Raw genomic sequence first — 21,427 nt, 5'->3', positions numbered from 1 at the left:
CTTTTTTGCACACGTGAGCTGGGTCTATAGGACAAGCTCTTACAAGCAGACTTGCTGGGTCAGACAGTGAGACAGAATCTTTAGGATCCTGCCAATCAAGTAGGTGAAATATGGTATCATCTGAGTTTTAATTTGCATTTGATTATAAGTGAAAATAAAACTTGATTTATCAAAAAAAAAAGAAAAAAGGAGGGACACCTGGGTGGCTCAGTGGTTGAGCACTTTGGCTAAGATCGTGCCTTTGGCTCAGATCATGATCCTGGGGTCCTGGGATTGAGTCCCACATCGGGCTCCCCACAGGGAGCCTGCTTCTCCCTCTGTCTGAGTCTCTGCCTCTCTCTGTGTGTCTCTCATGAATAAATAATTTTTTTTGTTTTTCTTTTTTGTTTTTTTTTAATAAATAAATCTTTAAAAAAAACCTGATTTATCGGGGTACCTTTTTTTTAAATGTACTCTCAGGGCTCTTTATACACTAAAGAAATGAGCTCTTTGTCATATATTTTGCAAATATTTTTCCTGGTTTGTCATTGTCTTTTGAATTTGTTTCTAGGTTCATATTTTTGGGTGCTTTTTTTTTTTGGTTTAATATGGAGGTAAAATTCACATAACATAAAATTAACCATTTTAAACTGTACAGTTTAGTAGTTTAATGGCATTTAATACGTCCACAATGTTGCTAAGCCATCACCTCTAGTTGCAAAGCATTTTGCTCTTGATATTTTTTTAAAGACTATTTATTTATTTGAAAGAGAGAGTGAGCACACAAGCAGGGGGAGGGTAGAGGGAGAGGGAGAAGCAGATCCCCACTAAACAGGGAGCCTGACGTAGGACTTGATCCCAGGACCCGGGGATCATCACCTGAGCTGAAGGCAGATGCTTAACCGACCCAGGTGCCCCGTTTCTGATATTTTTAATAATTCACTTTTTAAACTTTAAGGTACACAATCACAGTCACTTTTTTCAAAGTTTTTTTTTAAGATTTTATTTATTTGAGAGAGGATGCACAAGTGGGGGGAAGAGCAGAGGGAGGAGCAGGCTCCCCACTGAGCAGGGAGTCCAATGCAGGACTTGATTCCAAGACCCCTGGATCATGACCTGGGCCAAAGGGAGACGCTTAATCGACCCAGGTGCCTCTGCTCCTGATATTTTTCATAATTCACTTTTTAAGTTTTAAGGTAGACAATCAAAATCACTCTTTTAACGGCTTCTTGGGGTATTTCTTTTCTCCAAGCTCTTGGCCCTTCTGTTCCCTCGCAATCTGGCGCTTCTTTTTCCTTCCAGACTGAACTTGGAGCCGGCCCTACCCAATGCAACCCCATCCGCTAGCTCAACTGCTCCTCCTGACAAACACCTGCTGTCAACCCCCAGCCCAGGCTCCGTCCCACCGCCCCCAGCCCACGCCACTCCAGCACAGGGCTAGCGAGTGCCGCCAGACTAAAATCACAGAATGCAACTGCACATAGCACACATTAGTTCACTCAAGAAATACTTCTTGATACATCTGAGGTGCCAACCCCGTGCTGGGCGCTTGGGGACGCGTTTGGGGCCACTGCCAACATACAGTCAGCTGGGCCCTTGATTCCCCAATGAGCCTCTGTCCCTCCCTAGGCTCCTGGTCACCTCCCTCACTACATATTCCCAACCTTCCTCACACTCACGGTGACTTCTGAGCCTCACAGAGATCAGGCTGCCAGGGATGGTGATGTACAAACACCTGCATGGATCTGGGTTCTCTACAACCAAGGCCAAGCCGCCTTCTCCTGTTCAGAGCTCCCTCCTCCACCTCGGCTCAGACCTCTCCCCTCCTACCTCCTCTGAGACCTCAATTCATCAAACCACGCCCCCGACTTTGACCTCTACCTCCTTCTCTCTACTGGTTCTTCCTCCACAGCATGTGAAACCCACACAAGTCTCTTCTGTCCAAGGAAGGAAGGAAACCAAACAGAAGACACTCCTCCACTCTCTGGCCTCTTCCTCATGAAGTAAATCTCTATCCATTTCTTCTCCACCGTTTCACCATTTCAGAGTTGTCTACGCACAGAGTTGAAGGAGCCAGGTACAGTCACAAGGCCTATAGTCTATCCCTCTCCAGCTCACTTCTCCGTAGAGGCAACCATTTTCACCTCCTTCGGATGCTTCTTCTGGTATTTACCTCCATGCCCCTGAACAATGATGTTCCAGATTTTTGTTCTAAGCATCCCCAGCGCCCCACCATTCAAGCTGAAGACTGAGTCCCTTCTGCCCCTCTCCGCCACAGTGGAACATGCACCATCCTGCCCCAGCATCCCATGCTCCCAAGAAAGTTGTATCAATGGGGGTGAGGTCAATATTCAATATTTGCACTTTGCTGCCTACACATGACATATCCAGTTGTCACGCGGTATGTGGATGACCTCTTGCACAAGGCCATCTTCCCTGAATAGCTGTCATTTTAGGAATCTGCTTATTCCCTGAGTTGCTCACTAATTCTGCCCTGTACTCTTCTCTGAAAGTCTATATATCCTCTCTATACCCTCAAAACGAAACAGATGTTCATCACTTACGTCTCTGTGAAGCAATTTCTCCAGAAGCCTTCTAGAACCACCCCATTCTGAACTGGGTGCTCCTCCTGCCTGCCACACTGGCGCGGCCTTCACCCGGTGTTCTCTCATTCGCCCCTTGCAGTGTTGAAGGCCTGACTCAGATTCTGGATCCTACATCTTCCTCTTCTAGGTCTACTCCTAGTAACCTCCTGAGAAAGGGAACTTGAGAGAGAAATCTGAGGCCTCTGTACGTATCAAAATGTCTTTATTCCACCTCCATCTTAGCTGTTGTGAGAGTCCACGTCTCCCCTAAAATCTCTTCTTCCACAGCACAAGACCAGGAGCTGGCCACCTAGGTAAAGACTGGGTTTCCTGGAACCCCAAAGTTGTGTGAGACCATATGACTGTTTCCTTCCATGGAATGAGAATAGAAATTATCTGGGGGACACCTGGGTGGCTCAGTGGTTGAGCACCTGCCTTTGGCTCAGGGTGTGATCTTGCAGTCTCAGGATCAAGTCCCACATCAGGCTTCCTGCTTGGAGCCTGCTTCTCCCTCTGCCTACATCTCTGCCTCTCTCTTCTGTGTCTCTCATGAATAAATAAATAAAATCTTAAAAAAAAAAAAAAAAAAGAAATTATCTGGGCCACTTCCTGGTCACCTGAGCCAGGTGAGCCTCTTCCACATTTCCTCTTCGTCCTTGCCGCCGCCTGCCTCTGACCCAGGGATGGTAGCAACCCAGTTTTGACAGGACGGACAGCACTGCCCCAGAGCAGCGGTCTTCAGATTTCACTGTGCAGACAGATCACCTGAGGATCTTCAAACACAGATACTGATTAAGAAGATGTGCTTGGGGCTTGCGACTCTGTAGTTCTAGTGAGCTTCTAGGTAATGTCAATGCTGCTGGCCTGCAGACTACACTCTTGAGTACAAGACCCTACAGGCTGGCAAAGCTGCACTTTTAGCCTTGATCTTCGTATGACCTGTGGAACATGCTGAACTACCCACGCTGGGCTGTTTTTTGGGGAAAAAAAATTAAGTTCTATGTTATTGAATCGTTGCATTTTTAGCCTTCATCCTAGCAGCACTGGGATATAGAATTCCAGATTAGAACAACTTAGTAAATAAACTTTCATTTAATCCCTATTTTCTCGTTTTAGTTCTAAGCTTTTTTTTTTTTTTTTAATTAATTTAAGTAATCTCTACACCCAACATGGGGCTTGAACTCACTACCCGGAGATCAAGAGTCACATGCCCTTCTGACTGGGCCAGCCAGGTACCCCTAATCTCTGTTTTCAATACAACTGTGCCCAGTGAGGCAGGGGCAGGTGGGGAGGGCCTTCCATGCCAAAGGCCCTGTTTTCCACCTTCAACAACAACAACAAAAAAAACCCTCCAGTATTTGATGGGTTGGAGCTGAGTGGTTGTACAGAGATATCTGTACAAGAAAATCTGGGGAAGGGGTATCTATTTCAAATAATCCTCATTTTAGTATCACCTACATCCCAGTTGTACACGATGCCACTAATTTAAGAGTAAATCATGTTGCTTTGAAGCTTTCTCCACTGCTGGCTTAATGACCACTTCACTGCTAAATCAGTCACCACTTTCCCTGTGCCTTCCAGCTTCTACTTAATTTTGCTATTAATTCCTATCCCTGGAACACCTGGGTTGCTCAGTGGTTGACCATCTGCCTTTGGCTCAGGTTGTGATCCCAGGACTGGAGATGGAGTCCCACATCAGGCTCCTTGCAGGGGGCCTGCTTTTCCTCCCTCTGCCTGTGTGTCTCTGCCTCTCTTTCTGTGTCTCTCATAGATAAATAAATAAAATATTTTTTTTAAATTCCTCTCTCTCTCTGACCCCTTAATAAAAATTCCCTTGCTGTTATTTTATTAGGATTTTAAAAAGGAGTGAAGTTCCATGCGAGGTCCCTCACACTGAACTCAAAGTCTCCATTCATCTGCTATCCCTGAGCCAACTAGCTTCATTCCCAATCTTCCAGAGGCTGTCCCCCTCCCCCGCCAAAGGTACACCTGGCCATAACACACTTCTTGTTATGAAGATCCTTCAAGGGTTCCCAAGGGCTTCGGGAGCAAAGTCCAAATGACTTAGCTGGGAAGCCCCTTGCTCATCTGGCTCCAACTCCATCAAGCCGCTGCCACATTGCACTGGCGGCTCCCGTCAAACTGGCTCCCTGGCTGCACCGGCGCTGCACCAGGCACCCCCTTCCTCAGCACCATGCACCCGCTGGGGCCGACCCCCTCTTCCACTGCAGCCTCTCGTCCACCTGATGATCCCTAAGCTCGTCTCCAGCAACGCTTACCCCCTCCACCCCGCTCCAATCCTCTCTCTGGGCTCCCGGAGGGCCACCTCGCTGTCACGTGACAGTCCATCCCATTCATCCCGCAGCCCCAGACCCCACCTGTACCAGGCAACAAGAAAGGGAAAGGGGGAAGGCTGAAAGGAGCCAGCTCCTGTGAACAAGCTGCAAAGCCTGGGTGTCAGCGGGGCTCCCGCCCGCGGGGGGAATCGCTGGGGCGATGAACAAGGCGACACTCACCGGGTCAGGCCTCCCCAGGCCCCGACGGACGGCAGAGCGGGCCGGGCAAGCAGAGCATCCCAGAGCTCCCACCATCATCCCCCAGCACCAGCAGCCGCGCGGGCGCTTCTCGTAGAAGAAACCAAATACAGACGCCCCCCCACCCGCCACCCCCGCTCCGGGAATGTCGCGAAGCCGGCCGGCTGAGGGACCTCGGGCGGGGAAGCCAGGCTTCACGACCGCCTCTTACCACAGTTGGTCGCTAGGTGGCGGTGGCGGTGGCGGTGGCGGCGCAAACCGGGGAGTGCGCACGACACCCTGGGAGTTTGTAGTCCCCCCGCCCCCCGCCAGGCGAGGCCGCGCCGAGCATCCTGGGAATTGTAGTCGCAGCCCGAGCACGCCCTGCGCAGGGGCACACCGACAGCCATTTCCGGGCTCCCGCGTCGCGTCTCGCCGAGGAGAAAAGCCCGTGGAGGGCTCACCGAGCGACGATGGCTACCTACAGCCTGGCGAACGAGAGGCTCCGCGCCCTGGAGGACATCGAACGGGAAATCGGCGCCATTCTGCAGAACGCAGGTTCGGGACGCGACGGCTGGCGGCGGGGAGCGAGGCGGGGCAGGGCTGCACCTGTGCCTGCCGCCGCCCCTCAACAGGGATGAGAGGGCCCCCCCCCCCAGAGGGACTCCCCCAGGTGGCCGCGGTGGGGGGGGGCAGGCAGCACGGCCCGCTCGGGCTAGCGCCGGCCCTGTCTCCTCCCCCGCAGGGACCGTGATCCTCGAGCTGTCCAAGGAGAAGACCAACGAGCGGCTCCTGGACCGGCAGGCGGCGGCCTTCACGGCGTCTGTGCAGCACGTGGAGGCGGAGCTGTCGGCTCAGATCCGCTACCTCACCCAGGTGTGTACGAGGTGGGGTGCTGGCCCCCTCCCGCTCTCCGCCCCAGCCCTGGCCGCCGACATCGCAGGCACCCCAGACCCCACCCTCTATCCCATCCCCCCCATCCCACACCCCTCCCAGCCAGCCAGCCAGCCAGCCGAGACTCGGGACTGGGTGACCCTTCCAAACCCAGCTTCTCCTTCCTGAAGGAAATACTTAAAGGTGGCCCTGCCCAATTCACTGGTAAGCGCTACGTGAGCTGCTGGACAGGGAAGCCCTGGGAAAGAACCTGTGAACCATAGCAAAGCCACAAGAGTCTGCACTCAAGACACTTGACCTGACCTTGGGGCCCTGAAGTGGCAACGCCCTAAGAAAAAGGACAAGGTTCAGAGGGTTCTGGAGTCTTTTTTTATAACAGCAACCACCCTGCATTAAGTTTTTACAATGTGTCAGAGATTGCAACAAGTCTAGGAAGTAGTTACTATTGCCCACACTTGATAGATGAGGTTAACAAGTGAAGTGATTTACTCTAGGTCAGCCAGCCACCTCCCCAGCCTTAAAGGCTTCACACCCGGGGAAGAAATGAGACGGGAAAGCCACTACTTGGCTGGGGAGATGGGGAAGGGAAGGGGTGCCTCACTGACGCATCTGAATATCCTGTAGGTGGCCACAGGGCAGCCCCACGAGGGCTCCAGCTACTCTTCCAGAAAGGACTGTCAGATGGCCCTGAAGCGAGTGGACTATGCTCGCCTCAAGCTCAGTGATGTGGCCCGAACCTGTGAGCAGATGCTGGAAAACTAGGTCTCCAAGAACTTGGAGACCACCACCGGCACTCTGGACAAAACCTGGAGACCTGTACAGTGGGCAGTAGGGGCTGCCACACATGTGCCCTACTGGACTGAGTATGCAAGGGCTGAGTGGCAGAAAGTGGGAACAGAGAATCTTGTGAGACCAGGCCTGCCCACAGTGATGCCCTGGCCCCTCCAGCAGGGTGCTCTGCCCACCACAAAACTGCTGACAAGTTCAGGCAGAGGGGAGATTCAGACACCACACTTACTTCCTCAAACCCTTCATGTCCCTACCCCAGGCTTCTTCAGACTGGACCAATGGAGGCACGTTCTTCTTCATTGAAAGAGACAAAACAAGAACTAGGGGCTTTAATAATAAAAACAACAGCAATGAAAGCAAGGAGCTCAGATTCTCACTGGAACATATGTGGGTGATATGGACAGGGATTGAGGAAATAAAACCCAAGTGCATGGCACCTGCTGAGGAGGAAGGGTGGGAAGCACCCCCCCCCACCCTCCGCACTGTGGGGGTGGAAGGAGGAAGCAGGAGAGGCCTGAGGCTGGGGAGGAACAGCTGGTGTGTGATGAGAGACTGGGACTAGGGGGCAGTGGGATCCTCAGCAGAGAAGCTGAAGCCAGGAACCATGGTAAGGGGCAAGGGCATGAGGGCAATGTCTGCAGAAAAAAGAGCCAATAATTATAAAAATAATCTTTAGTAATAAAACGCACATAAAGAATTTCTCTAAGGTATTACATTAAAAGATAGACTTTACAGGATAGCATAGAAAATAAAAAACCAGGAAAGCTCCACAAGAGGGCAGTGGCTGGTTATTTGTATTTTTTTTTTTTTAAAATTTTTATTTATTTATGATAGGAACACAGTGAGAGAGACAGAGGCAGAGACACAGGCAGAGGGAGAAGCAGGCTCCATGCACCGGGAGCCCGACGTGGGACTCGATCCCGGATCTCCAGGATCGCGCCCTGGGCCAAAGGCAGGCGCCAAACCGCTGCGCCACCCAGGGATCCCTGGTTATTTGTATATTAAACATCAGATAGCTACAGAGTGCCTATTAAGTGCCAGAGATTATTCTATATTATACAGGACTGAATAAATCACAATGTGTACCCTCACAGGCTTCCGCTCTTAGCTCACACATTGGAGTCTGATGCCACGGGTGTGTAATGAAGCTGCAGATCTGAAAAAGATATGGAAATTAATATACCAGCTCTGAGATTAAGGAAAGCTGAGGGAATAGCTTGAACTGAGGAATTAGACCCCAAAACATTAACCATAGGACTTAGGACATTAGGTGCTCAATACAGATTTGTGAAATGAATGGCCCCCACCGTCCTCCTCTAGTTCATCTCCCACTAGCCTACCCTAGCTGCTATCCTGATGTTGCTCCAAGCCCTGCCCAGCTTTGAAGGTCAAGGACAGGTCCCTGGGCCTGACATGGCTTCCCTCCCTCCTTCCCTATTCTGTAAATGTCTCTAACTGACTCTTATCTCATTGCCTATGGCCCACGGTGCAGACCGCCTTCATATTTGTCTGCCTGGGGTAGGTTTCCAGACACTTGGGAGCTATTGGGGGCAGGATCCCTGCCAAGGAGGCTATGGTCCCTGGGGGAGAGGGGCCTAGAGGCCCAGCTCACCTGGAGGGTGCTGCAGTGACTGCTCCCTCCTCTTGCAAAGAACATATAGGAGGACTCCGGTGAGAATGAAAATGATGCCCAGGAGGGACAGCACAGGCACCATGGCTGATGTCCCAGCCGTAGGCTCCACTCTTTTAATCTGCTGCTTCTGGCTCTCCCCAGCCTCAGACCCAGTCCCAAGACTGTGGCCCACAGTAGATGTAGCGATTTCACTGGTATGGGTGAGCTTTTTGTCCAAAGATAGTGTCCCTGCTGGAAGCGCGGGCTGCCTGGTGGACTGCAAGGCAGTTGGCAGGTATGTAGACCGCCAGGCGGGTGGCAGGTATGTCTGAGCAGGGGAGCCCATGTCTAAAGGCGCCCTTTCTGTGGGCTCAGGAACCTGGGTGCTGAGGGGAGGTAACTGCCCCTGGGGGGCCAAACTTCTGGAATCAGCAGAGCCACATTCTGGAGAGACAAGAAGTAAGGAATCAGAGCTAAGAGCTGAGGATACAGGGGATCCCTGGGTGGCTCAGTGGTTTAGCACCTGCCTTGGGCCCAGCCCAGGGCGTGATGCTGAAGTCCAGGGATCAAGTCCCACATCAGGCTCCCTTCATGGAGCTTGCTTCTCCCTCTGCCTGTGTCTCTGCCTCTCTCTGTTTCTCATGAATAAATAAATAAAATATTCAAAAAAAAAAAAAAAAAGAGCTGAGGATACAAAGTGAAAAAGTAGTTGAAGGGTAGTGAATCTAGGTACAGCTTAAGGCCCTGAAAAGGAAGGCAGACACAGGGGTAGGGGGTGGAAAAGGAAGTAAGCCGAATTTGACAGGGAAGTGTTGGGATAGGCTTGTGTCCAGAGCTGGCTCTGCTTCCGAGCAGTCTCATGCACAACCTTGTCCCTTGTCTCTTGACCCCACTCCCTGAGACACTTTGCTTTCAGCTATAAAGCAGGATTTTAGTACCGAGGGCCACGGTAGCTAGAAGGATGGAGTGCAATCCTGTAGGCAGGCCCACGGAACCGTATGCACACGAGGGATGCTCCGACAAGACAACTTCAGCTGCAACGCGTTAGAACATTTTGTGTTTTAACGTTTGTGTATTTATTTTAGGAGAAAAATACAGCCGGTGCCTCAAATCTGTGGCTTCACAGATGTTATTGCTTAGGACAAGCTGCTAGTTAAGTTTTTCTAAAACCGGCTTGTGTACACATAAGAACTTAACTCGTTTCACTGTACGTGAATTTTACCTCAAAAGAGAAAAATCAACAATAAAGTGCTGATTTCTACTTAACAATACACAGCCTGAGATGTGTGAGGATTAAGTATGGTCGAGCCTGCAACTAATTTGGAAATACATCAGAAAATAAGGTGGGGGCGCCCTGATCTGAGGGTTCTGGGATCCAGCCCCACATCGGGCTCCCTGCTCAGCAGTGAGTCTACTACTTCCCCCCCTCCCTCTGCTCTTCCCCCTTCTCATGCACTCTTCTCTCTCTCTCAAATAAATAAAATCTTTTTTTAAAAAAAAGAAGGTGGATTGATGATGGATAGAAACATAGATGGGCATGAACTAAAACAAATATAGTCAGCGTGCTATAAACTTGATATTGTAAAACACACGCATTTGCTGTGTTCTCTGCCTACTACACACATTACATAAAATATAAACATTAAAAAGCCAAAAAGCGTGGAATCTAGGTGGTGGGCCTACAGATGTTCACTGCACTGGTCTTTCAACTTTTGTGTATGTCTTTAGATCACCATAGTCAAACACCAGAAAACAAAAGCGGTGCCTTGGTTTCACGAAAAATATTAAGGAAATAAGAGCACAGGTAACAGGATGAATTGGCCAAAATCATGACAGTGATGGTGAATGACATGGGGCCAACAGGGACCTAAGGGGCTTTGGCTGGCACCAGCTACAAGAGGAATGCCAGGTGTCATTGGGAGGGGGCCCCTGCTCTGGAGACAGACCTCAGGCAGGAGAGGGAAAGCCAGTACCTTTGCGATCCAAGCAGCTCATCAACTGTTGAACCCACGGATCCTTGCTGCCACCACACACGCTCCGCATTCGTAGCTGAAACCTAAGAAGGAAGACTTGGGATTTTAACTCTTTCCTCATTCCAAAGACCTGAAGTCACTGCCAAAAGCAAGCAGGGCCCTTTCTGCCCAGACTGGGGAATTCCCAGGTGGTTGGGACAGGGAAACAAGGACATGGAGAATTAGGGGGAAGGTAACCCCGAGAGGGGGCCAGGTGCCCCCAGGAGCTCCGGGTGAACCAGTGAGGTCCTGGAGGCCCCAGCAGCACCGCCCTCCCGGTGCTCCGTGAGCTCACCTGACATAGGAATTACAGCGCTGATAGACTCGCAGATGTTTTCGGAGATGGGCCATGAGCTCCGCCGTCGGAGGGGAGCCGGAAGAAATCGCTTTGTCGCAGTAACAACTGCCAGTGACGCTGCCCTCGTTGCCATCGCCTGGCAAGGGTACCGGCGGTCAGCGCCAGATCCCAGCTCGAGGGGCTCCCCAGCGTCACCGCGCCTCCTCCTCGGATCCCGGATCTGACCCCCCAGACCCACAGGGCGCTCCCACACACACGCCCGGACCCGGGCTCCCCCAGCCTGTCCCCTACCCCGGGGGGACCCCGGCTCCGCCCCCTGCTCCACACTACCCCGCGGCCCTTGGCGCCCCGGTCCCCCATTCCACTCCCCGACTGGGGCCCTGGACGAACCTGGCCGAGGCAGCAGCGCCAGCGCGGCAAGCAGCACGAGGGGCCCGGCCCCCATGTCGGGGGCCAGGCCGGACCGCAGCGCGGCGTCCAGCTCCTCCCTCCCGGGCCCGCCGCGACGCCGGGCAGCCGCGGCCGTCGGGGTGCGAGGGTGGGCGGTGCGGCGCGAGCTGGCGGCGCCCTCCTCCCGAGCTCCCACCGTCCGAACCGACAGCGCGGTCGGTACTGCGGGCCTCGCGGCAGCCGCCCCCCACCGCCACCGCCGCGGGGAAAGTCCCGGAGGCGGGGCCTCGCGCCCCCGCGCCCCCGTGCCCCCGTCCCCCGCGCCCCCGCGCCGCGCGCCCCCGAGCCGTCCCCGCGCCCCCGCGCCGAGGGAGCGGCCGGGAAGGAGCGCGCAAAGGCAACACGAGCTCGGCCCCGCTCGGGGATGCCCGCCCAGCCGCCCCAGGTCAGGCGGCCCGCCCGCCGCCAGCGCTCCTCCCGCCCTCCGCCGCCGCCACCTCCCAGGGCGCTTTCGCTTCCCCGCCGGGCGCCGGCACTGGGTCACATGCCCGGTGAGGACCGCGCGGGAAAGTCCGTGAGCCCCCGACGGGGGCGGGGGCGGGGGGGGCGCGGGCTCCCGCGGCCCTGACGTCACGCCTACCCACCCCCATCCCCCCGGAGCCCCGAGGTATTTACCTTCGAAAAGTGGTGGCGGCTGCAGGTACCGGAGAGGCGGAGCGGCCGGGAGGGACTGGGTCCACGGGGACTCCCCGCCGAACCGGTCCAAGGCGAGGGGATGCCCCCTCTCCGGTTCCCTCCTCGCACATCCCGCAGACGGATCCAAAGTAATCCCCGCTGGCCAAACCCTTCCCCGTGGGATTAGCCCTCCAAATCTATCCACAATTCAGACCTTACTCTTGAGGGTTTGAGCCTCGGATTCTGAGCCCCAAATACCATCTCACTCCTGACTACTCATCTGAAACCCTGCTCGCCCACTTCCATGCCTGGCCCCAGTTCTCACCCTGAACTCCCACCCTGAGCCCTGAAAAGTAGTCTCAGCTCCTCACACTCATCCAGAGGCCCCACGTTAGTGAACCTCAAACCCACACCCTCCCCATTTGGTGACCCAGCCCCGAACCCCCCCATTACCCTCTGCCTTACCATACACCCCTTCCTCTGCTTAGTCTGGGCCCAGACCCCGTGCCCCTGAAGACATGGAGTTTGTGTCTGGATACAGAGATGAGTTCCTTGATTTCGCTGCCCTCCTGTTTGGCTGGTTCCGAAAGTTCGCTGCAGAGCGCGGGGCTGTGGGGGCCAGCCTTGAGAGCCGCTGGCGCCAGCTGGAGGCTCAGATCAGAAGACTGCCCCAGGACCCTGCCCTTTGGGTGCTCCATGTATTGCCCAACCGTAGTGTGGGCATCAGCCTGGGGCAAGGGGCAGAGCCGGGCCCTGCACCAGGCCTGGGGGCTGCCTGCTTCCTGGGAGACGAGCCCCCACTGCACCTGCGAGACCTAAGCCCCTATGTCAGCTTTGTCAGCCTGGAGGAAGGGGAGGAAGCAGAGGAGGAGGAGGAAGAGGAAGAGAATAGAGAGGAGGAAGGTACAAGTGTGGAGAAGGTAGATCCGGAGGAGGATGGGGAGCCAGGCCCCACCAGCAGGGAGTCCCCCCAGGAAGCAAACCCTCCAGGGGAGACCGAGGAGGCTGAGCAGGAGGCAGGAGGCAGAGGCGGTGAGGAAGGCTGCCGAGAGGACAAGGCTGAGGAAGAAGCGGGCCCTGACAGGAGGAAGGGGCGGAGAAGCGGTAAGATCCTGGGGCTGCCCTGTCTGACCCCTGCCTAGACATTCTCCCCTTTGGAAGACCTCCTCTACCATGCAGCCCGGCCAGGAGTCCCCAGTGGATGGCCTGCTGGCCAAGCTGTTCCAAAAAGGTGTTTTCATTGACTCACAGTGGTTTTTGTTTTTCAAACTTTGAGCCAACATTTATACAATGAAAGAAAAAAAAGATTCCAGAAGTCAAAGGAAAACTTTCAAGTTCCAGCAGCAGGCCAACACTTCTGTGTGGCCGCAGGTGGCAGCACAGTGTAGCAAGTGTCCTCTTTCCATGAGGCATCCCCTCTCTACCCGGTCCCCTCTGTTCATTTAGTTGACCCGCTTAACTCCTGTAGGCATGATTATCATACCTTTGACTCTGCCAATCTTTGCCACTCCCCACCTCTGACTTTCCTTCCCCAGAGGCTGCCCCCCTGCACCTTTCCTGCCTCTTATTGGTGACGGATGAACATGGCACCATCTTGGGCATTGACCTGCTAATGGATGGAACCCAGGGGAGTGCAGGCAAGGGCTCAGGGACAGAGAACCTGGCCCCTCGTGCCTATGCCCTCCTCTGCCACAGCATGGCCTGCCCCATGGGCTCCGGAGACCCTCGAAAGCCCCGACAGCTTACTGTGGGAGACGCCCAACTGCATCGGTACAGAAAATCTGGTATCTGAGGTTGGGGACACCTAGGGGTCTGAATTCCAGAGCCCACCAGACCGACACTGCCTCCACCCCCATTCAGAGAGTTGGAGAGTCTGGTCCCAAGGCTGGGAGTGAAGTTAGCCAAGACACCTATGCGGACGTGGGGTCCCCGGCCGGGCTTCACATTTGCCTCCCTCCGGGCTCAAACCTGCCATGTTTGTCACAGGCACAGCTTTGAAGTGAAGCTGACACCTTGGTGAGCTGCCTGAGAGGTGGTGGGGGGAGAAGGAAGGAGACCCCAACAGTCAGGGCAAGCTGAGAAAACTGGCCAGCGAAGGTGGGTGGGGTGGGGTGGGGCTACCAGACAGGTGTTAGAGACCTAGGAGTCAAAGGAGGAAGAAAGCAAGCTGTTAGGAGCAGAGTATAGAGAAAAACAGACTGAACGATACATGGGCAGTGGCGGGGCAGACAAATAACAGACAGAAGACCTACAGAGATTAATCCTGGGTGCCCACCATCCCTGTGACCCCAGCCCCCAGTGTAGTGCCGTCTTGTACTGTGGAGAGGCCTGTCTCCGGGCCGACTGGCGGCGATGCCCAGATGATGTGAGCCATCAATTTTGGTGTCCAAGGCTTGCAGCCTTCATGGAGCGGGCTGGAGAACTGGCAACCCTGCCTTTTACCTACACTGCAGGTACCACAGGAGATGGGAATGGGGGAGAAAGTGAAACCAGGTGTTGGGGGCTGCAGGCCAGGTTCTGGGCCTGCAGGAGACATGTCTGGGGCTGGATCCCAGGTGTAATGCCTGGATGCTGGGGATTTAGGGCTGGGGGCCCAAGTCCTGGGGCTGCACACCGGATCTGGAGCTGAGAAGTGCATGTCTGCGCCCCTGAAAGAGCCCAGGGGGTGCGGGAGCAGGGATGCAGGCACTTGCTGCCCAGCTGCACCAGGAACTGGTGACCAGAAACAAATCGTGAATTGTTACAAAGATTCTGTGGGCTCAGTGCCCGATACACTGTAGACACTCAGAAATATTCATTCTCTCCAGGCCTAGAATCAGGTTCAGACCCAGGGGCCATGAGAGAAACTGAGATGATCTGTATCTGGGGTCCTAGCCCCCAGACCCTCCTCAAACCCTCCCTTCCTCCTTCCCCAGAGGTGACCAGTGAAAGCTTCAACAAGGAGGCCTTTCTGGCCTCACGGGGCCTCACTCGTGGCTACTGGACCCAGCTCAGCATGCTGATTCCAGGCCCTGGCACCCCCAGGCACCCCCAGGCCAGCACGCCAGCCCTCAGCCTTCTTCTCAGTGGTTTGTGGGGCCTCTCTTCAGGCATGGGCCCCTCAGCCTAGAGAGAAGGATGAGGGAGAAAACAGTTGTCTGGGTCCTAGGTCACACCTCCACCCTATACACCCAACTCTACCACCACCACCACCAGAGCCATTTCAGGCCTTGCCCCAGTTCTCAAAGAAGTCACCCCTGCCCACCCCGTCCAAAAGCCCCATCCACAGGGAACCTCCCATTCCTCTTGCTGTAGCTCCAGGGAATACAGCTCCTTTGGGAGGAAGAGGGGGTTGGGCCGGGTAGGGGCCTCCCTGATACCATGATCCTCTTCTTTCATCCTTTCAGGAGATCCCTATCAGCTTCTCCAGGGGGATGGGCCTGCCCTCATGCCTCCTGTGCCCCCAGATCCACCCAGGGGCCTCTTTGGTAAGCTGGAGGGGCCCTTCAGGAGCTAGCAGACAGGGCTGGAGGGCCAGCAGTCTGAATGGCTGTGAAGAAGGGATGCTATTAGACAGGACAGGGCTGAGATCCAGACCCGCTCAGTCCCCTAGTAACCCACTCTCCCCAGGCTCGTGGCAGGATTACTACACGTGGAGAGGCCTCAGCTTGGACTCCCCCATGGCTGTGCTTCTCACCTACCCATTGACCGTGTACTACGTCATCACCCACCTGGTGCCCCAGTCCTGTAAGGAGAGCAGAGCAGGGGGAGATGTGCTGGGGACATAGTGGCGGGAGATGGGCGGGGGGCCACAGAGGGATAAGAGGAAGGAGGGGAGGCCCTCTTCTTAAGTGGCCAGCTTCTCACCCAGTCCCTGAGCTCAACATCCAGAACAAGCAGTCACTAAAAATCCACGTGGTGGAGGCCGGGAAGGAGTTTGATCTAGTCATGGTGTTTTGGGTAAGTCCCTCCAGGACAGAAGTGGCACTTGGGTGTGGAGATGGACATGTGGAGGGGGGACCTGAGCTGTCCTCTCTGTCCTTCAGGAGCTCCTGGTCTTGCTCCCGCACATGGCCCTGGAGCTGCAGTTTGTGGGTGACGGCCTGCCCCTTGACAGTGACCAGCAGCATTTTACCCTGCAAAGGGTGAGGGCTGGGGGCTGCCCTTCTACCTCCTGCTCTCACCTGTCTTGCCTTCGGCATGGCCCAGTCCCCTAACTTCCAGCCATCTCTCCGCTCTGCTCCTGGCTTCCCAGGATGGCCCAGAGGTTTCTGTCCGTCCTGGTTCCGGAGTGTCTGCGCGGCTCAGCTCCGGGACTAAGGAGAAGGCGGGCCGCAGGGACCTGCAGATCAAGGTGTCTGCAAGACCCTACCACCTGCTCCAGGGGCCCAAGCCTGACCTAGTCATCGGTAAGAGTTGGGGGTAGGAGTGTGGGGACTGGGACAAGGCCACCGGCGACCTTCTGTCCACTCCCCCTCTGTCTGCAGGATTTAACTCCGGCTTCGGTCTCAAGGACACTTGGCTGAGCTCGCTTCCCCGGCTGCAGGTGGGGGATGGCCCAAAAGGGACCCGTTCCCCCCTCCTGCCCTGAACCACCTGCTTTGCCCCCTTCATCCTATCCTCTGCTCCAGACCCGGGGCGTGCCCCGGGGCCCCCCAGACCCGGTGTGTCTGTCTGCGCCCCTGGCGCCTGGGGAGGGGCTGGGCGGAGAGTCAGAGGCCCCGCCCGCTGCAGTCCCTCCGAGTGCCGGCCTTCTTCACCGAGAGCAGCGAGTACGGCTGTGTGATGGACGACCAGACCATGGCGGTGGCCACGGGCGGGGGCACCAGCCCCCCGCGGCCCAACCCCTTCCGCTCCCCTTTTCGCCTCCGAGCGGCCGACAACCGCATGCCCTGGTAAGGCCCGGGGCCCGCGCGGGGTCCTCCGCCCTCCGGGTAGCCCCCTCACTCCGGCGACCCCTTACCCCCCTCCGTGGGCCTCGAACGCGCGGACCACAGCCGACGGGATCCAGCTCCCGGGCCCGGGCCGGCCGGCCGGCCCCCGCCGAGCCCCGCCCCCAGACCCCGCCCCAGGCCCCGCCCCTGACGACGCCCCGCCTCCTCAGGTACTGCAACGCCTTCATCTTCCACCTGGTGTACAAGCCCTCGCAGGGCAGCGGAGCCCGCCCAGCGCCCGGCCCCGCGCCCCCGGCCCCGACCCCCGCCGCGCCCCCCGCCCCCGCCCGCCGGCGCCGCGGGGAAAAGAAACCCGGGCGGGGGTCCCGCCGGCGCAGGTGAGGGCCCAGGGTGGCCGCCCAGCCCTCCCCAGCACGCCCTCGGAGGAAGAACTGAAACGCGCAGGGCCAGGGGGAGGCGGGTTGGCGGAACTCGCAGAGGTAAATAAAAGTACTTGTTTGAAACCACTGAGTCACGAGCCCTCTGGTTATACGCCCGTACCCGGGTCATTAAATGTGGAGCGGAGGGATCCCTGGGTGGCGCAGCGGTTTGGCGCCTGCCTTTGGCCCAGGGCGCGATCCTGGAGACCTGGGATCGAATCCCACGTTGGGCTCCCGGTGCATGGAGCCTGCTTCTCCCTCCGCCTGTGTCTCTGCCTCTCTCTCTCTCTCTCTCTCTGTGACTATCATAAATAAATAAAAATAAATTTAAAAATAAATAAATAAATGTGGAGCGGAGAGGAGGATTTGGGGCTGACTCATTTTCCTCCAGCTCCTGTCAGCCCCTCCCCGGCTGTCCCCTGTCTTCCGTGCAGCTATGACCCTCTCTGATGACCCTAAACTCCTGGTGCATGTGTGTAAGTCATCCTAGGCCTCAGTAGGGCAGCCTGGGTGGCTCAGGTCATGAAACCAGGGGTCCTGGGATGGAGCCCCGCCTCCGGCTCCTGGCTCAGCCTGCTTGTGAGCGCGCGCGCGCGCGCGCTCTCTCTCTCTCTCTCTCTCTGTCAAATAAGTAAATAAAAACTTTAAAAATAAGAACTGGAGGCCCCAGTAACCCTCATAGACCCACGCCAAGGCAAAGCAAGACCCAGAGGCAGAGAGAGGCTTCTCCTTCCGGGGCAGAGGATGCACACAAGCTCCTAGGGATGCACAAACCATGATTTAGGGGGCCACGGAAGGCCCCAAGCCACCCAACCGTGGGCCATCCTTGTCTCCACCTTACACCTCTCCTTTCTCATACTTCTGCTGAGTCATGCTGCTCAAGTCCCTTGGATCCGCCAGTTCATGTCCACTCTCACTGCCCACTCTCCATTTCAGGCAGAGAATTCCTTCTACCACATTGCCGTCCTGCCTAAATCCCTCGGGTTACTTTGTTCCACTCTTAAAATCCCGAGTATGGGTTGGGCATAAGTGACTCAGCTAAGTCTAGAAACGGAAAAGCAGTGGAGAAACTTGGCAGACACCACCTTACCCAAAGGATCAAGGTTAATGAGATTAAGTCACGTTGACATGATGCACTCTCTGATGCGTGGTGATGAGAAAGCCGTCACCCTTGTATTCTTCCCCCAAATCCATAACCTTGGTGTGATCGTGAGGACACATCCGATAAGTCCCTACTGTGGGACAGTCTACGGTGCTTCTTCTGAAGTGTCAAAGTCACAGAAGGCAAAAAAAGACCAAGAAATTGTGACAGACTAGAAGGGCTCTGGAGACAGGACACCTATGAGGTGGTCTCCTGGATTGGATCCTGGGGCAGGAAAAGGACATTCGTGGAAAAACTTGGAGGAATCCAAATAAAATCTACAGAGTTTAGCTGACGGTATTGTGTTGATGTTAATGTCTTCGTTTTGATAAAGATGCAGCGTTAGAAGAAGTTGGGGGAAGGGTATATGGGCATACTGTGTAACTTGACTACGAATCTAAAACTATTTCGGGGCACCTGGGTGGCTCCCTGGTTGAGTATCTGCCTTTGGCTCAGGGTGTGATCCCAGGGTCCTGGCATCAAGTCCCACATCAAGGGGAGTCTGTTTCTCCCTCTCGCTCTGCCCATCTTCTTGTTCATGCTCTTTCTCTTTCTCTCTCTCTCTTTCTCAAATAGAAGAATCTCCTTAGTGAAAAGGATGATGGGAGAGTGTCTTGGGTTATTAATCATAAGCCCTTCCAACCTTATCTGAGTTGATGCCAGTGAGGTCACCCTAGGTGGATCCCTATTTAACTTGATGATAGGGGCTGTTGGCTAGTAATGGTATGAGTAGAATGCTGGAACCCTCACCCCACCCAGCAGCCCCTGGAGAGGGGCCAGGGGAGCTGGTGACCAAGTTAATCACCAGGATTTAATCAATCACTCATACATAACAGAACCTCCACAAAAACCCCTAACCAATGGGGTTCAGAGCATGCTGTGCTGGGGAGCCTACTGAGGTAGTGCTTGGGGGGTACGGCCAGATGGTATGAGGACTCCCCCTAACTACCCCTCATGCCTTTGCCACGTGCATCTCTTCCATCTGCCTGTCCCTGAGTTGCACCGCTTGTAATCAATCAGTAATAGGAAACTGTTTTCCCGAGTCCCATGAGCTGTTCTGGCAAATTATTGAACCTGAGGAGGGGATTGTGGGAAGCCTCAATTTATAGTCAGTTGGTCAGAAGTACGGGAGGCCCCGGGGCTCATGACTGGCTTCTGAAGTGGGGGTGGCCCTGGGGGGATTAAGCTCCCTCCAGGGACTCGGTGCCAGAGTTGTAGAGAGTAGGACACAGAGTGAAAAGCTCCACTGGCAAACCAATTTCCCAGCCCATCCCCCCATCCTCCCACCACTCCACCCAAGTATCTGGCCAGTTGGAGCACCTGTTGGTGTGGGGAAATACACACACACACACACACACACACACACATACACACATACACACACCTTTGGTGTCAGAAGTGCTCAGAATAATAACAGATAAAGTATGGGTCAGAAGTGTCTATGCTGACCTTGGCTCACACAAAGATGTGGTTTGGGAAGAGACAGGAGGAAGGGTAGAGAATGAGGGACCTTTCCTTTCTGGGCGGCCCATGGTCACTCCTGGTGTGAACAGCAGAGGTACCTCGCACTTAACCCACTTACCAAAGCTAAAGTCACCCATGGAATTCAGAACCGGACCCAACTCCCAGGGAGCTGGTCCCCTGGCTGTGCAAGGAAATGCAAACTAATAAGAAAAAAGGGGAAAACATCCCATCCCTTGGTTATGGTCCCTAATAGCTAAAATGAAATTTAAAATTTATTTTTTTTAGAGATTTTATTTATTTATTCATGAGAGATACAGAGAGAGAGAGGCAGAGGGAGAAGCAGGCTCCATGCAGGGAGCCCGACGTGGGAGTCGATCCCAGGTCTCCAGGATCACACCCCGGGCTGCAGGCGGCGCTAAACCGCTGCGCCACGGGGGCTGCCCGAAACGTAAAATTTAAAAGGAATTCTGGGGACGCCTAGAGGCTTAGCGGTTGAGCGTATGCCTTGGGCTCAGGGTGTGATCTTGGGGTTCCAGAATCGAGTCCCACATCGGTCTCCCCACGGGGAGCCTGCTTCTCCCTCTGCCTGTGTCTCTGCCTCTCTGTCTGTGTCTCTCATGAATAAATAAATAAAATCTTAAAGAAAAAAAAAGACGGTAAGAGCGACTAATTTAAGGGCAACATCCTTGGCGTTAAACGCTGCAGGGTCGGAGAGCGTGTCTGAGTTGAGGAAGGACCCACAGCTCCCTCTTAAACAACAACAATCCAGCCACACAGGATGTTATTCTTTTTTTTTTTTTTTTTTTTTTAAAAGACTCATCCCTGTTTTATTTTATTTATTTATTTTTTATTATTTATTTATGATAGTCATACAGAGAGAGAGAGAGAGAGAGAGAGGCAGAGACACAGGCAGAGGGAGAAGCAGGCTCCATGCACCGGGAGCCTGACGTGGGATTCGATCCCGGGTCTCCAGGATCGCGCCCTGGGCCAAAGGCAGGCGCCAAACCGCTGCACCACCCAGGGATCCCCAGGATGTTATTCTTAGGGAATAACCCTGAAGCCATCCAGAGGCCACCAAGAGTCACCTCATTAGCACACACTCAGTGGAAAAAGCCTGATGTGAATAACCTAAGACCTTCTTCTCTCCCATATCACGCGGGAAATTCCAAAATGTTGAGAAGCACTGCCCAGAACGGGGACAAAGAGCAAATACATATTATTGTGTCACAAGATCACACCCACAGCTTTTTTCCGGAGGGTTCAAGAGCACATAGCAGGGGATCCCTGGGTGGCGCAGCGGTTTGGCGCCTGCCTTTGGCCCAGGGTGCGATCCTGGAGACCCGGGATCGAATCCCACGTCGGGCTCCCGGTGCATGGAGCCTGCTTCTCCCTCTGCCTGTGTCTCTGCTTCTCTCTCTCTCTCTGTGTGACTATCATAAATAAAATTAAGAAAAGAAAGAAAGAGTACATAGCGGAATGTTGGGCGTCTCCCTCCTGTGCGTCTATGACTATTAAGGGCTCGTAAAAAAGGTAACCACCATGCTAATATCGTGTCCAACAAAATTAGGAAGTAAATAAATAAAATACCCAGTTCACAGTCCAATTTCTTTGATAATCTCAATGACGGCTTTTACAGCTGATTTATTTCAAGGAATAAACAAGGTCCTAACTTGGCTTTGGCCACTGTGTCCCTTCAGGGTTTTTTTGTTTTTTATTCTGTGATAGAATTTCCTCCCTTTTCTTTCTTTTTTTGTTGTCATGCCCCTGATTGGATGACAAATG

General features: G+C 54.5%; 3 protein-coding genes across 4 annotated transcripts; 2 read left to right on the top strand and 1 right to left on the bottom strand.

Annotated features, from left to right (window-relative positions):
• Positions 1-5,435: 5,435 nt before the first annotated feature.
• Positions 5,436-7,851, top strand: MED11 (mediator complex subunit 11). Of its 2 annotated transcripts, none has more exons than XM_041772087.1 (3): positions 5,436-5,635; positions 5,823-5,953; positions 7,595-7,851. In XM_041772087.1, exons 1-3 carry the CDS (start codon positions 5,551-5,553, stop codon positions 7,763-7,765), a joined length of 387 nt encoding a protein of 128 aa, XP_041628021.1. In that variant the 5' UTR covers positions 5,436-5,550; the 3' UTR covers positions 7,766-7,851. The 2 variants fall into 2 exon arrangements, with proteins under 2 accessions (XP_041628021.1, XP_041628022.1); XM_041772088.1 differs by lacking the exon at positions 7,595-7,851 and adding an exon at positions 6,596-7,123 and having other exon boundaries at positions 5,442-5,635.
• CXCL16 (C-X-C motif chemokine ligand 16) lies at positions 7,075-11,955 on the bottom strand (the record flags this gene model as incomplete). Its single annotated transcript, XM_041773008.1, has 6 exons — positions 7,075-7,395; positions 7,847-7,916; positions 8,373-8,816; positions 10,346-10,428; positions 10,680-10,818; positions 11,073-11,955. Coding segments are annotated over 5 exons (1,596 nt in total), but the record flags the coding sequence as incomplete, so codon positions are not given.
• On the top strand, positions 11,837-17,159 carry ZMYND15 (zinc finger MYND-type containing 15). The gene is made up of 13 exons (XM_041772086.1): positions 11,837-12,851; positions 13,283-13,517; positions 13,608-13,763; positions 14,040-14,200; positions 14,663-14,815; positions 15,134-15,214; positions 15,357-15,473; positions 15,598-15,686; positions 15,773-15,871; positions 15,982-16,135; positions 16,214-16,272; positions 16,461-16,621; positions 16,831-17,159. Exons 1-13 carry the CDS (start codon positions 12,266-12,268, stop codon positions 17,000-17,002), a joined length of 2,223 nt encoding a protein of 740 aa, XP_041628020.1. The 5' UTR covers positions 11,837-12,265; the 3' UTR covers positions 17,003-17,159.
• The last annotated feature ends 4,268 nt before the right edge of the window (positions 17,160-21,427 follow it).

The sequence above is a fragment of the Vulpes lagopus genome, chromosome 10 (genome assembly GCF_018345385.1).
Source record: "Vulpes lagopus strain Blue_001 chromosome 10, ASM1834538v1, whole genome shotgun sequence".
Taxonomy (NCBI): domain Eukaryota; kingdom Metazoa; phylum Chordata; class Mammalia; order Carnivora; family Canidae; genus Vulpes; species Vulpes lagopus.
This window is presented reverse-complemented; position numbering and strand designations above follow the sequence as displayed.